Source organism: Budorcas taxicolor, chromosome 3, assembly GCF_023091745.1.
Source record: "Budorcas taxicolor isolate Tak-1 chromosome 3, Takin1.1, whole genome shotgun sequence".
Taxonomy (NCBI): Eukaryota; Metazoa; Chordata; class Mammalia; order Artiodactyla; family Bovidae; genus Budorcas; species Budorcas taxicolor.
The window spans coordinates 20,162,985-20,178,803 of record NC_068912.1 but is presented as its reverse complement, the minus strand read 5'-3'; the positions used below and the strand labels follow the sequence as shown (position 1 = coordinate 20,178,803).

Sequence of the window (15,819 nt, the reverse complement as noted above, 5' to 3'; positions counted from 1 at the left end):
CCATGTTTTACTTAATCTTTAATATATTTTAATTAAAAAAAAACCATTTAACAGTACATTTTGGTCTGAAGTGGTCCCTCTGCTGAAATGCCAGGTGCTAGCTGTAACTCAGGCTTTAAAACCCAAACCCCAAATGTTTAATAAATAAAAATTAGAACTAGTTGCCATTCTACTCCAAACCAGCTAGCCTAGGGAAAGAGGCCAGAGAAAGGAGGCAGTAAGATCTTGGACCTGTGACTACAGGGACAGCTGGCAGAGAAGTAACAGAAGACTTCTGAGCAGTCCACATTGTGGCCCCCACTTTTTGGCAGAGGTAGGATAAGGGTCACATGTACCCACCTACACTCGGTTCATTTGGATCTTAGAAGGGAAAAAGTTAAAAGTCAGCTCAGCTTTGGTTTCTGGTCCAAGTTAGGGAGATTAGAAAGGTGAGCCTTGGTCCAGCTTTGGCAGAATGAGGCCCACAGGTGGGACAGTAAGGCACGACCCTGGCTCTGGAGGTCAGGGAGTCAAAGGCAGACAGGCAGGGCCAGATTCTGAAGAGTAAGGAATGTGACTTACAACCCCCACCCCCAGAACTGAGGAAAGGTCTCAAAATCAGTAGAAAGGACAACTTGGAAAATAAGACCAACCCCCCTCCCACAACAAAGGATATAACCAACCTCCCCATTCCTGGAGATAGGCTGATTAGAATTTGGTTTAAAGGCAACTGGGTGACAGAAGCAGGGGGTCGGGGCACAGAGAAGAATGGCTCCTCTTGCTCTCGCTCCTCCTCCCCAGAGCTTAGAGTGACCCTGTGGGAGGGTGGGGTATTTCCTTGGCTTTATACGTTAATCTGAGGGGCACCAGGGACAATGGTTCAGTCATTCTTACGATGGTTGTTGTTGAGGATGGGGTGGCCATTGGCCAGGGGCCGGTTCTTTGCTCCTCCCCCAGCTGCAACCTCCTCCCCCTCTGAGCTCTCTGTTTCTTCCCGGTCACTGCGTTCATCTTCTACTACCTGTGAAAGGGATGAGCAGGGTTACAAACCCCTAAGGACTGCCTCTCTTGGTGGGCTTTTTCCAGATATACCCAGGGCCCCACAGTAGGTTTTAGAGGGTTGCTGATACGGGAGGGAATTTGGGCCGTTCCTAGAATGGAGGGTAGTAGGGCCTACAGAGTGGGGACAGAACCATCACCTTTCCAGTTATGAACTTGTGGGCCATGCGCAAAATGAGGTAGGCCCAGAAGATATGCAGCAGCTGTAGCACTCCCATCATGAAATTGAAGAAGTAATAGCCAAAGAAGGCGGGATAGAGCTCCAGTGGGTACACCAGCGTGCAGTGCAGGATCCTTGGGATAGGGAGAGACAAGAACAGTTAACACAGAAAGGAGAGGGTCAAGACGAGGATAGACAAATAGGGCCAGGGAGAGGATTCCTGATTTCTTCAAACAGGAATGTAGTCTGGTATCCTACTCACCAGAAGGGCAGGATGACCAGTCGGGTGATGATGAAGACAATGGCGAACACGATGAAGATGTTGTTGCAGGTGTTTTTCCATCCCGCATAGTTAAACATCTTGGCTGACTGTGTAGATAGCCCCCACCTATCATCACGGGCTCCTGACTCCCATATACATTCATACATACATCCCACTTAACCAAACTAGCTCTGTGCCCCAACCTCTTTGGTCCCAGGAACATCCACCCCCACCCACCACTACCCCAAAAAAAGGATAGAGGGACAGAAGAACCTGCACCAGGGTCTCTAGGCTTGAGGAGATGCCCAGGAAGCCTGACCTCTAGCAGGTAGTCAGAAGAGTCGTGCAGAGCCATGATGAGAGTCCCTGCTCGGACATAATTGGCAAACCAGGAGAAACTAATGAGGATGATGGTGGCCACGTGATGGATGATCTGCTCCTTGAAATCCTGTAGAAAAGATGCAGCCTCCAGAGGACTGTGTCCTGTTCCCTAGCTTCCGTTCTTCTCCCTTGTCTTAAATTCCACTTATCCCACAACTCCAAAGCACCAGGAACTCAAAGGGGAGGTGGTTCAGACCGGGCTTCATTTTGGCCCCTACTCAATGGTACAGCCCCATGGCTCACCTTTCGCTTGACATCAGAAGCAATGCTGAAGAGCAAGGACCAGTAGAAAGACAGTTCAATCATGTAGTACCAATACTGGGAAGGGATGATGCTCTGAGAGAGAAAAGAGGAAGTTTAACGGACCCCAGAGCCACTGGACCCAATGGTCTCACCTCTCTAAACCCAGCCCTCCTTGCACTTAAGATTAACAACCATGACTGCAGTCCCTTCTGCCACGTGTCTGAGATCAACTTCACAAGGATGTGTATGTCCCAATCCTATGCTACACTGATTCTCACCCCACATAAGGGCTAATTACCCCATATAAGGAATCAGGACCCATCATGTACCTGTATGGGATATCCCTCCCAAACTTTCCTCAGGTCATAGAACCAGGGTTTCTGCAGAGAGATGGTAAGAGGTTAGGAAATTCTGGGCCTCACCCCACCTTGCCAGAGAACCTACTCCCCTACCACCGCCCCCCCCAAGTAATCCCCACTCACGTCTACAATGACAGCTGTGCCGGCAATGAAAGCAATCAGGTAAAATGTGAATCTCCAGCTGGAAGAGGAAACAGAAATGGCTAGGAGAGCGGAATGGAAGAATGGCACAGCCCTCCACCCAACCCCCAAATCCCTCCCCCCAGACACCCTCAAGGATATATTCAACCAAATGTGCCGCCTCACCCAGGAGTAATCTCTCCATGTGCAGTTCCGGGCCCCCCCACCCCCCAACAAAACACAGCAGACCTTCCTCTGCCACCCAGTTTCTCTTGCCTCAACTTCCCCTACCTTGCCTCTCGGAACTTCTTGAGGAGACTGGGCCGGTCCTGGTTGCGACGGCGGCGGAACCAGCGCTCTACCTGGCGGCCGGAGAGCCCGCTCTGCCGCGACAGAAGCTCTACATCTGCCTGGGTGGAGTCAGAAGCCCATTGTGTTCAGCTTCGCTCGCCCTCCCCGCCCCTCTGCCAGTAATGACCCAAGTCGGCCCCATCTGAAGGGAAGGGGAGATGCCTTCCCATCTCTTCACCCCATCTCCTCACTCCCTACCAGGACTCAGTAACTCCCAGAACAGGGTCTGCAGCTCATACCTGTTTGGGCTGCTTGCCACTGGTCATGTAGAAATGCTCCAAAGTGGGGTTGGGAGGTGCCCGCAGCCGGGTTTTCTCTTTGACATTCAGGAGGGCAGCCAGTGGTGTAGCCACATAACTGGGGAAGGGATAGGAGCGAGGGGTGTCTGACTCTCTTGAAGCAGGCAAGCCTGGTAGCCCCTAAACTAGAGGGCCTGGAGGGGGATATTGCAAGCTCAGGCAACTTTATCCTGGGCCTCAGTTTCCCAGCAACCCCCTCTCTGGCTGCCTTGGGCTGCCCATAGCTGACAAAGCTGCCTGTGTTCACTAGCCACGAGGCGGGTGGAGGGCACGAACAAACAACCATTGAAGGAATGGGCCTGGGGGTGCTGAGCCCTCAGAAAGACAATGCTGCCTTTAGTGGGGGGCACACAGTAGGCAGGGACCTGGGTGGTGAGAACACCAGTGTGCAGGACCAATTAAACAGCAAGAGACAAACTCAAAGTACAAGAAACTGCGGCTAGGAGCCAAGGAAGGCATGGGGGCAGGTTGGTATGCTCACAGCTCAAAGAAGTATCGAATGATGAGGAAGAGCAAGGCCAGGGGTAGTGTGATATAGAGGTCAGAGGCTTTGGCGTAGACACGTCCATCTCGGTCTTCTAGATCAGCCCAGGTTAAGTTCACAGGGAGCCACAGCCGTTCCCACCAGAAGTAGTCATGTAAGGTCTGGAGCATCCTGAGTGAGGAAGGAAGTAGAGGGCATCAAAGCAGGCAGCAGTGTGGAAAGACAAATGACAGTTTTCACAGTGTAACAAAAAGAGCAGGGGCAAAGCCTCAAGCCCTGGGCTCTGGTCTTGGCCATGTGGACAAATCAGTGTGCCCATCTGTAATATAGCAGCTTTCCAGTTCTAACAGTTACTCTTAATATCAACCAAAGGTGACGTTAACAGCTCCTGGAAGTCCTGATTCCCTAGACTTAATTAAGAACCTTGGGGTCTCCCCATCATTTTGCTATTCTTTCATGGAAACTAGACAGGATCTAGCCCTAGAAGCCGGGGCCAAAAATCTTAAGTGAAATCAGAGTCATCCTTCCTTCCCCCCACCCTCCAACCTCTTCCTAGAGCTCCCATGTGTTAGTCACTCAGTCATATCCGACTCTTTGTAACTTTATGGACTGTAGCCCGCCAGGTTTCTCTGTCCATGGAACTCCCCAGGTAAGAATACAGGAGTGGGTAGCCAATCCCTTCTCCATGGGATCTTCCTGATGCAGGGATCAAACTCAGGTCTCCTGCATTGCAGGCAGATTCTTTACCATCTGAACCACCAGAGCTCCCAAATCAACCCATAACGAAGCTTCCTTGCCAGGGAGCCCAAGAAAGGATTGCAGGGCTGGGGCAAGACCTTCCTCCCCCTTCCCTATAACCCACTGAGGCAGCAGGTCCTAGGGAAAATTAAGAGGCCAGAATAAACCAAAATTATGCCCCCAAATAGTGCTGAGCTCAAGGACAATCAAAGGACATCAAATACTGCACACAAGATTAATAGCCCATGCCCAAGCCATCCATTCCCAAACATTTAGGCAGAAGGACTCTATGTGAAGCCTATTCTCAGAAACAAAATGAAGACAAGGCTGCAGGGAGTCAGGAGTTGGGAGGATAGAGAGTCAATACAGCAGACTAAGACATCCAGTAGAATTAGGAGCTACTCTGTATTAAGGCTCCTCTAGAAAATAAAATGCTAGTCTGCTCAGGGAACACCCATCACAAATACCCTCAGTGCTCAGGAAAGAGCTGCTGCTTTGTACCACCTCCCTCCCCCGTTTAGTCCACGGAAAGGGAAAGGATCTACAGGGTGGTGGTGACCACTTGGATACCCAAATGAAGGAGGGTACGATCTGAGGCTCACGCGGGGAAAGCAGCTGCTTGGAGCTGAGAGGAGGAGCAAGATGATCGTGTAGAATCAGCGATGGTGGTCCACACAACAACTGGCAGTCCTAGGACTCAGCAGTGAACCCAGTAGGATGACAAGGCCAAAGCTTCCAGGCTACCAAGCCCTCATCCTCCCAGGAGGGAGGCCAGGTGGGTGGTCTCCAGGCTGGCCTTGAGACTAAAAGCTGACACAGAAGGAAGGTGGTCCCCTCCCAGCTGCCGAGGAAAGAGAGTCGGGAGATGGTTCTCTGCTGTGAACTGGAGACCAACCGGTGCCTCGCTGAAGGCTGATCATATCACAGCTGAGCTGGGCTGCTCCTCCGACGGCTCCACCCCCACCCACCACCGAAGCACTTGCGAAATCCCTCTCAGCCTGTCACGGGTCAGCATTTCAGCTCAAGGACTTTACCCTCTTGTCCCCACTCCTGGTCACTGCTCTTTCAGATGAAAGCAGAGGGCAGCCCCGACAGTAAAGGAGTTTCAGCTCCACCGCCCCCAACAGCACGCGTACTACACACATACGTACACGTACACACACACACACGCACACATTCCAGGCCTCAGCTCCTGAGGACACTGCCCCTTCCCTCTCCACCTTGGCCAGAATAAATATTTAATTAGTTAAAGAGATGGAAGCCTTTGGAACTGAACAAAACTAAACACAGTTATCACAGTAGAACTCTCCCCACACGACAGTGCACACAGACACACTTTTCTTTGAGAGAAGTTGTAGAAAATGTAGAGTAGAGAAGGGGCAAGGCAGAAAGCCTACATGTGGTGGCACACCTCCGGCTCTTCTTGCCACCTTCTTTGCTTAGTCTGACTGGAGGTGAAGAAACAGGCCTGACTCAGTCACCTGACTGCTAGTCCCTTGGAGCCCAATTTGTCCTCCATTGAGGACTAAAGCCAAGGGTACTGTCTGGCCTAGACATTGGGCCCCATTCCTACCCTGGTCAGTGGAAACCGGCAGGTAAGTTTCTTTTGTCACAGATATTTTGAGGATTAAAGATTCAGAGGGCTGGCTGGGATCCTGGAGGCTAAGAGCAGAGTCCCTCTCCATGACTCCCGGGGGCCCAGGAATGCCTCATGCCTACAAAGAAGGTGAGGAGCTGCAGAAGCAGGCAGAAAGTCAGAGACGGGTCAAGGGCAAGCACCTGGATAGTGCAACTGTCTCAATCGCAGGACAAGGTAGCACCTGGCCCCTGCCTGCTCCAAGCAGGGAGAGCAGAAGATGGTGTGAGCAGAGGGTGTGATGTGTCGGGAGTTCTGAATGGGGGCTCTCTCACAGCCGGGTTTCAGGCTGTCTGTGACCACAGCCCTCCCCTACTGCCGAGCACTTCCATTAGCAGAGGAGCGGTGGCCTGGACCCTGCCCCTCGCCCCTGGGGCCTAGCCCAGCAGGAAGAGGCACCAGATTCAGCAGGGTCAGGACTTCGGACTCCCTGTGAGGGGGAAGGGAAGACAGCAGGGGCTCCCAGCCCGCAGGCTGCACTTACACACCCCCACAGAACCTACCAGTCCACTCCTCGTGGAGTCCCTGGCACACCAAGCCAAGGAATGGATCGCAAACAAAAAGGTGGGTCAATAAAAGGGGATGTGCCTTCGTGCCAGGGAGACAACGTTGCTTTTCTGGGTCACATTACTTAATTTCCTGGTGGAGAAAATCACACCTATAGGAATTTTTCCACTCAAACAATTTATTCCCCCACACACATGAAGAGACAATAGGGTGTGTTCGTGTGTATGTATCTCTGTCTCTCTCATGCACAAATACACCTGCCTCAGAGACACAGACACCACTTTATGAGGCACAGCTGGAGAATGGCCAGCTGAGCAGGGATTTCATGGGCATTGGATTACCAGGAACTTGAACAGAGCTCCCCCCGGCTGCTACCTTTTGCCCCAACTCTGACTGACCCATCCCAGACTCTCACAGACAGATGAAAAAGAGCAGAGAGTCCCCAAGGGGACTTGTAGACCCAGTCTGCTAGGAGGGCAGAAGTTTGAGGCTATGAGGAAGAGATCTCACAGACTCAAAGTGGTAACAGTCCCAAAGGCTCTCAAAGTTTGGAGAAATAATTGAAGAAGATACAATACGATCAGTAAGGGAAGACAGAGTGACAAAGACAGGATCCCAGAGGTTCCCAGCTTTCACTGGAGCCTGAGGGACTACAAAAAAGAAGTGGAAAGAAGTGGCAGAGGACCTGAATAGTCCAGTCAATTTGCTGAAAACTTTTTCAGGCAGCTACACCAGGTCACAAACTAGAAAGCTGCGAGCAATGGATGAAGCCAAGGAGAGGTGTGTCATCCCTCCAGGCTGAAGTAGAGCTCTCAAAATTTTAGTTTTCTGCGGGCCCAACACAGCCAAAGACTGCAGGAGACTACAGCCCCCAGGGGGAGAGAATGACTGGCAAGTTCAAGAAGTAGACTGGGATGCCAGGGGGGCCATGCTAAAGGCAGAGTGAAGGATCGGCCAGCCTGTGGCCACTGACAGGGGAAAGTGAAGGCCCTCCCTCCCAGGGGGAAAGCTGGCCAGAGGCCCCAGTGAAGGGAGTGTATTGTGGGGTACCAAGGAAGACAAGGAACTCTCTCTCTTCAGAACAGGGTTTCTACAGGTCACTATATGATTAGCGTCAGGCCCTGAGGGAGGAGGCTGCAGACAAGCCCTTACCCTTAGAAGCCCCATCACAAGCCCAGTCAGCCACCCACATTAGGCCCAGCCACCTGGAGTCTGCTATGGGACTGCAACCTCCGCTAACACATGTGGGAGTGACTGCCTGCTGGAGGCCTTTCCTGATTCACTTCTCCGGAAAGGGGGGCTCACTCCATTCCTCAGGATCCTCAGAAGCCCCTACCTCCTGTACCTGCAACTCAGGTGAAGGATCAGATTTTGACACCAAGAGTCTACCTTAGGAAGTGAACCTCTAAACTCAGGCCAAAGATGAAAACCACACACATGCAATTAACCTACTTGCCAGAGAGCCTCCGGGCCAGAAATTAGCAAGGTGAGGCCCAGAAAACCAGTTTCACCAGCAGCTCCCCCTACCCCTGCCCCACACACCCCATAACGGTATAAGAGCCTTAGCCACGGGGCGGGGGCCAGGGGCAGACACTCTGAGCCACTCCTTCCTGTTTCCCGTTAAGCACATGGACGCTCTGACCTCCCTCCCGGAGTGGGCACAGTGAAACAATTAGAAAAAGCAAGACCCTTCACTCTGCTCTCACTCCAGCCACGGGATCCCCCAGCCAGGGGCCGCGCCGCGGGGTCTCTGCCAAGCAGCGGGCTCTCATGCAACTGCTCACCAGACTTTCTCTCCTCCCCAACAAAAGGGCGCCGGGCGCTCGGCCGTCCGTGGGCAGCCCCGCGTCCCCAACTCCCAGCTCCTACCTGTTGCCCAGGACTCGTCCGGGCTCCGGGCGGCGCGCTCGAGGACGCCCGGGCGGCCGGCCAGCCTGCCCTCGGGCGGCGCTGGGGGCCCGGCCGCTCCCGCGAGGCGCTCCGGCCCGCCCTCCACCAGGCCCGCCGCCGCCATGAGCGCGCGGGGCAGAGGCCCCCGAGCCGGCGGCCGCGCCGAGCGCCCAGCCGCCCGAGGGTGTGCGCCCGCGCCCCGCTCCGCTCCGCGGCCCGCTCCCGGCCCCGCCAGGCCCTGCCCGCCGAGCCGCGTCCTCGCGGCCCCCGCAGTTCTCCCAACTTTTCCGCGCCCGGTGCCGCCCCACCCCCGCGCGCGGCGCCGCGGACTCCCGGGCGCGGGCTCCGACTCACTCGGCGGCGGCGGCGGCGGCGTCGCGGAGCTGGCCCGGCCGGGAGCCGCTGCGCCGTCTCTCCCCTCGTCCGAGCTCCGGGCCCCCTCCGGACTGGCTCCGCTCGCTCCTCCCCTCCCCCTTCCGCCCGCCCGCCTGCCCGCTCCCTCCCTCCTTCCTCCTCCTCCCGCCGCCCTCCGAGCCCAGCCGAGCCGAGAGCGAGCCCAGCCAGCCCGGGAAAGAAAGGCCGCGAGCGACACAGCAGCCGGGAGACTGGGCGTGGGCCTACGGCCCGGCGACGGAAGGGGAGAGGAGGGCGGGCGGGCGCGCGGCGGGGCCCGGGCCTCCGCGCGGGGTAGCCGCGCCCAGCCCCCGCCGCCTGCCACCGCCCCCTCCCCGGCCGGGGCGGGTGGTGGAAGCTTGGGAGCCGAGCCCTCGCTGCACCCGGCGGGCGGCGGAGCGCCACTGCAGGCGCTGCACCGCGGGGAAAAAGCCCCCGATAAGGGAGGCAGTGCGGGGTCTCCCAGCCTCTGGTCTCTCGGTTAGGGGCGCGCTCCGAGGACCCCGGGTCAAACCCGCGAGGGGCGAGGGGCGCGGAACGGCCGTGCCCCTGCACTACCCCGGCAGCCCCCACCTGCGGCCCTCGCCCTCCGGCCGGCTGCGGCCCCCAGTTCTCTCAGCAGCCCGACCGATGGCCACACTTCCCACCTCCAGCCCCACCGGGCAGCGGAGGGAGGAGGGCGGCCAGGCTCCCGGCCCGCGCAGCCCCTGCGGGTCCTTCCCAAGGGCCGCGCGCCGAGGCCCAGCGCCTCTCCAGGACCGACCCGGGCAGCGGGCCCTCGAGATTCGGCTGGGACCCCTAGGGCGTCCCCCACCCCAGCCCGGCCTTAAAATCCCCACCGTTTCCACACCAGTGCTGTAAAATCTACCCCCCAGTGGCACACATACCCTACTGCTGGCAGACTCTGAAGGACCCAGTCTCCAACTTTTGCTGTGTAAAACGTATCTGAGTTTTCAATCTAGACCACTGCTTATCCGTGTTCAAATTCATATTTTAAAATGTTTTTTCCCTAGACTGGTAAACTTGATGTTTCAGGAAGATGTAACATGTTTATCCTAGAAAACTGACCTTGATTCCTAAGGAGGACAGAGTGTGACTAAGATGTGTTTGAGGTTTTGTTTAGAGAGGGCCCGCCTGGCAGAGGTAACCATTTTTTACCTTAATGAAATGTTGGTGTTTTTATACCGAGACAGTTAGAACCTCTGAGGGCAGCTTGTTTCAGGGTTTATCTGGGCAAATTCAGGTGTTTTGAGAATTCTCTTAGGAAGGAATATGATTTCTCACTCCTCCAGTTTGAGAGCTTGGTCCTCACTGAAGACGCTATCTGGAAAGGTAGAGGGGCAGAGGTTGTCTGATTTCCAACTTTTCCTTTGCTTTTGCAGTGGGCCCCCTAGCCCAGGCCAACACGGGGGAAATGAGACTTGTTGGCCCACCCTGTGGCCCCTCACCACTGAACCAGTACCCAGAGGACTCTCTAGGCTTTTTCAGCCCCAGATTTGCCTGATTTTCCAGTTCCCAGCAATCCCTCCAGCCTTTAATTCCTTTGCCAAAGGGTAAACTCCTTTATTTGCAAGTCATATCCTTTCTACACCTTTGCTATAACCCACCCACCCCCACCACCACCCCCTCCAATTCCAAAGTTCCCCCCACCTTTCTTGAGTTCCCTCCCCAGCTTCCCCTTTCCAGTCGGGTTCCAGTGTTGCCTCTTTGGGCCCCAACTAAACTTTGGATACCTCTCTATCCCCTCCCCAGATCTGTCTTACTTGGCTCTCCTTTTGTTTCTGAACCCTTTTCTCAGGAAATTTTCCTAGACTTCCCCAAGGTTCTCACCAGACTTTATAAATGATTCCTCAGAGCACTGAAGACCAGTTAACTTTAAGATAGCAGTGGGAGGGGAAGTTTGGGGCTGAAGCTGAATAGACAGGCCTGAAAAGTAAAGATAAGAGGGTATTCCCTTCCCCCAGGAGACAAAGAAGATGGATGGAGAAAGAGAAACTGGGCCTCAGGCAGCATTTGAATGATGCTGCCTGGTTAGAAGGGGCTTCCCTGGTGGCTCGGTGGTAAAGAATCCACCTGCCAATGCAAGAGACACAGGTTCAATCCCTGGGTCAGGAAGATCTCCTGGAGTAGGAAATGGCAACCCACTTCAGTATTCTTGCCTGGAAAATTCCATGGAAGAGAAGCCTGGCGGGCTACAGTTCATGGGGTCCCAAAAGACTTGGACATGCCTGAGCGACTGAGCACAACCAATTTAGAAACTCTCTCAGAAACTCTCTCTCTGCCTAGTTTGGACCAGGAGATCTTGATCACTCTGACCCATCCCCCACCGCCCAGGCCTGGCATAGCCACGCCCACAGTGCCCCAAGCTGCCCGCCTTGCAGTGACTCACTTCCTCTGTATGGGCTGCTGAGGTGTCCGGAGGCACAGGACACAAATAGGCCTTTGGCCTGGGATTTAGGTATCTGGAGCAGGCAAAGATGTGAACTCTAGTTGTGGAAATGGGTCTTGGTCTTCCCAGGTCAGGCTTGCTTGTGTAACACACAAGACTCTGGATAAAAAGAGTAGAACTTGGCCAAAACAGGAGCAGAGGGATTAAGATGCAAGGAATTCTGGGGAGAAAAAGTTTTATAACAAGAGGAGAAATAGCCAGGAGGAATTTATGTGTATTCGGAAACCCATGCAGAGTGCAGAAAAGCAATATGGACCTAGAGCTGAACAAGTTTTCATGAGTCAACAGCTATGGCTCTGTATGTTACTTGCTGCTTGTCCTATTAAGAGGAGACCCCAAGTCAGTCATGCCCTTCTGAATGAAAAAATGTTGCCTACCATATCAGAGAAGAAAGGATATTGCAGCCATCAAGCCATCATATTATAGCTGCCAGGACAATGAGTCCTGAGAGAACTCAAAACGAAAATAGGATGCCCTCCATTAAGCTATCAGCCATTGCAGTCACTCCCGCAATGGTGCACCCTTTGGAGACTCAGGATGGGAAAACACAGGATACTGGCCCCAGCTGAGGCACATATCAAAGGAATGATTTCAGTGAGCCCAGACTTTTGCATCTTTCCTTACATAAAAAAGCACTACATTCATTAACTTGACATGTCTTGTTTTCCTTAATAAACAGTAATCTTTTGATATTCTGACTACCTGGTTTTTGTTACAAAATTCCTATGTATCTTGGCTCCTCCCTTACTTCTTCAGAGCAGTCCCTCAGCGCTATTTGAGAGGCTGCATTCCAGGCTTAAGTTCCCAGTATTGTCCACCAAATAAAATATAATTCTCTACTTTTATGTTGTGCTTTTTTTCCAGTCGACCTTCTCATCTGAGTGATGAAAACACTGAGAAGTTAGGAGACCTGAATTCTGGTTCCAACACCATGGCCCTTGGAAGTCACTCAGTCTCCTTGAGTCAGTAACAAGAGGGTGGTAGGTCAGGTCATCCCTAAGATCTTCTCCAACTCTGAAATTCTAAGATTTAGAGCATGGGTATGGAGGGTGATTTGTTGCTGTCGTTCAGTCGCTAAGTCTTGTCCAACTCATTTGCGACCCCATGCACTGTAGCCCACCAGGCTCCTCTGTCCATGGAATTCTCCAGGCAAGGATACTGGAGTGGGTTGCCAAATCCTTCTCCAGGGGATCTTCCTGACCCAGGGATCAAACCTGCAACTCCTTCAGCTCCTGCGTTGTAGGAGCATTCTTTACAGATGAGCCACCAGAGATGCCCTGGAGGGTGTTTTAGTAAATCTGAAAAGGGCCTCAATCTGACCCTGGAGTTGAACAAAACAAAACCCAGGGACAAAAGGAGTAAAGCTTCCACCAGTTTCAGAGAGACATCTGTAAATGCATCACACACCTCGTAATAATGCTAGGCAACCAGGACCACTCTTCTGCCACCTCCAAATTCAGTATTCAGCCTTGCGGTTCAGCCAGCATTACCTTGCAGAGGTTTAGACTGGAGAAACAGGAGCCCTCTTTTGCCCTTCATTTTCCCCTAAGCCTACTTGGAATATACCCAAAAGAGATTCTCAAGGGTACAGAAAGCCAAAAGCCAGGGACCCTGGCTATGGAGCTGCTCTTTTGCTATAACCCAGCCTAGAAGTCTCCTGAGTGTGTGCTGAGATCCGTCTCAGCAGGGCCCCTGGAGCGAATGTCTACCTGAGGCTCTTCCCCGACCCTACCTGCCCACGGAGTCCTCTGGGCAACCTCATGTCCTCGGGCCAAGAGAGCCCCTTGGTGTCCCTCAGATACCAAGGGGAATCAGAGCCTCCTAGACCACGAGTGGCCACCAGGGGGTCTCAAGGCTCTCTTGCAGTGGCTTTTGATGTCCTCTTGTGGCCAGATTTGGGATTAGAAGAAAGAAGCGGCAGAAGAGAGCCAAGGTTGGAACTCTGAAGGAGATGCTAATAACAGTTACCACTATAAAATAACATTATAACATATGTTATAACATTATAACATATGTTATAACATTATAACATATAACAAATTAGTAAATATTTTACATGTATTTACCATTCAATGCCCAGCACTCCCCTAAAGTGCTTTACATGCATTTATTTAATCCTCACAATAGCCTATAATATAAACACTGTTATTATCACCATTTTTTTTTAACCTCTGTTTTGACAAGGAAGAAACTGAGCAGAGAAATGTTAAGGTGGTTGCCAGAGTCACACAGCGGACCAGCATTCTAAGTCTAAGGAGTCTGGCTTCAGAACCTTTGCTTTTAATCACCATACTGAAACTGCATCCCATTTTTCAGGCTGCCAGATAAAATATAGGACACTCAGTTAAATAATTTATTAGCATCGTGCATGCATGCTAAGTTGCTTTAGTCATGTCCAACTCATTGGGAACCTATGGACTATAGTGTGCCAGGCTCCTCTGCCCATGGAATTCTCCAGGCAAGAATACTGGAGTGGGTTGCCATGCCCTCTTCTAGGAGCTCTTCCCAACCCAGGGATCAAATCCAGTCTCTTGTGTCTCTTAAATTAGCAGGTGGGTTCTTTACCACTAGCACCACCTGGGAAGCCCTATTAGCATTGTACATTCTTGCTTGGGAGAATCCCCATGGAGGACTACAGTCCATAGGGTATCAAAGAGTCAGACACAATTGAAGAAACTTAGCACGCACACACACATTCTACGAAACGTGGGTTATACTCAGTACTAACAGATTATTGTTATATTTACTAAATCTGGCAACCTTAATTTATAAGGCACATCTTAGAATATTGTTTATTATTTTAGATGTAATCCCATAGAATGACCTATTGGTATAAATCAGGATCTGGGGCGGGGGTGGGGGGGGGTTTGGCCACCCTGCAGCATGCTGGATCTTAGTTCCCTGACCAGAGATTGAACCGTGCCCTCTGCAATGGAAGCATGGAGTCTTAACCACTCGACTGCCCTGCAGGGCATTTTTCTGTCTCAAATGCCATCACACATATTATTTCATTTAATCCCCCAGGAAGCCTATTCCCAGGTGCGCCAGGATTCCCCCTCCAATCACCCAACCCTCCTACTCTCCCAAACCCCACCCGCAACACTTCATCCTCTCCCATTATTCCCTTTTTTTTTTTTTCCTAGGTAAAGAAACAGAGACACGAAGGCCTGAAATGACTAGCTGAGGTTATAGGACATAACAAGTGGCAGAACTGGGACTGAACCCACATTCTTCAGCAAAAATTGGTGCATGCTTTCCCCTTTAACAGGAGAGAAAAGCGAGGTGCAGTGACTGGCACGTTTACAGCCCTTTACAGCACCTCCTTAGGCCTGGTCTGCTCGGAGGATAAGCGGCTGGTCCTTCCTCAGGGATGTAGGAAAACCAGTGAGGACCTTCCAGGGCAGGAACATGGCAGAGGAATGCAGATAGCTTCTGTGCCCAGCCCCTGCCTGAGCTGTCTAGCATTGCAGGAAGGACACTGCTCCCAGGCCCGAGGGAGTTGTCTGTGAAATTCGAATAATTGCCTGCTCAGGGGCCCCTTTGGCTCCCTAAGACTGTTTACCTGCTGTTCTGTGCACTGACAGCCTCCAAGAAAGCTGCTGGAGTTGCATCACCTACCGCGAAAATAGTCCTGGCTGCTAAAAGGCAGCAGAAGGAATCTAAGACGCAGGGACCCAGGGAGCCTCCTTCATCTCCCTGTTGCCTTCTGGGAGCACGATGCTTCTGTCCACAGGGATTACCCTTCGCATTTTTCTCTCTTGACTCTGCTGATCTTCCCCCACTCAGAAATACCTGTGTTCTTCCTTCCCTGGAGGTTTACACAGTCTCCCCACCCTGCTCTTTCCATCACTCCCACTCACTACTGCTCCAATAAGGCAATCATCAAGGGAGTTTCTGGGTTGGGACCCCTCTGGGGTGCAGGCTGGGGTGCTCCACTGGTATGTGCCCCAACAGGTTTTCTCTATCAGCCTCCAAATCAGCCTGGAGCCTGTCTGACCTGACCCCCCAGGGAGCTGGAGTCAGAGGCAGAGCCAGGTCAGAAACTGGACTCAGAGACTGGGCTTCTGTAGTCCCAACCCAGCCCCACAGAGAAAGCAGCGCACAAAGCCTCCTGTGTCAGGGCCGAGCTGCTCGGAGGCCAGCGGAGTTCTCTTGTTTGGGCTGAGGCCAGTTCCTGGGAGGAGAGATGCTGTAGGGAGGTGTTTGCATGTGGGACACGGTACAGCCTGGTCCTCTCCCACAGCTGGGAGGGGCCAGAGCCCGAGGACGGCGGGGCTGGTCTGCTGCAGAGGTCATCTGACTGGCTGTTCAGCTTGGGCGGCACACACCGCTGTCCTGTACCAGGCCACACCGGAGCTGGTGCCCACAAAAGGCACCGCGCCAGGGTCTGACGACACCTGCTTCCCCCCCCAGCACCTCTGGGTAAGCACCGGACCTGGGCTCTCATGCTGGGGGAGGGGGCAGATTGGTAGGAACTTGTTGATCACTTGAGAGAGGGAGAAAGGACTT

At 53.1% G+C, this 15,819-nt stretch overlaps 1 protein-coding gene across 2 annotated transcripts; it reads right to left on the bottom strand.

The window, feature by feature from the left end:
- CERS2 (ceramide synthase 2) lies at positions 1-8,934 on the bottom strand. 2 transcript variants are annotated; one of them, XM_052636537.1, is made up of 11 exons: positions 8,823-8,934; positions 3,695-3,868; positions 3,154-3,271; positions 2,855-2,973; positions 2,567-2,624; positions 2,414-2,464; positions 2,085-2,177; positions 1,780-1,908; positions 1,461-1,567; positions 1,179-1,332; positions 1-1,000 (listed from the first exon to the last, which is right to left on the bottom strand). In XM_052636537.1, exons 2-11 carry the CDS (start codon positions 3,865-3,867, stop codon positions 860-862), a joined length of 1,143 nt encoding a protein of 380 aa, XP_052492497.1. In that variant the 5' UTR covers position 3,868; positions 8,823-8,934; the 3' UTR covers positions 1-859. The 2 variants fall into 2 exon arrangements, with proteins under 2 accessions (XP_052492497.1, XP_052492496.1); XM_052636536.1 differs by lacking the exon at positions 8,823-8,934 and adding an exon at positions 5,038-5,655.
- Between the last annotated feature and the right edge of the window lie 6,885 nt (positions 8,935-15,819).

Coding starts and splice junctions, on each gene's coding strand:
- CERS2 (XM_052636537.1), bottom strand. CDS start 3,867: ATGCTCCAGACCTTACATGACTACTTCTGGTGGGAACGGCTGTGGCTC. Junction 3,272..3,694: donor ATTCGATACTTCTTTGAGCT/GTGAGCATACCA, acceptor TCCCTTCCCCAG/TTATGTGGCTACACCACTGG. Junction 2,465..2,566: donor GCACAGCTGTCATTGTAGAC/GTGAGTGGGGAT, acceptor ATCTCTCTGCAG/AAACCCTGGTTCTATGACCT.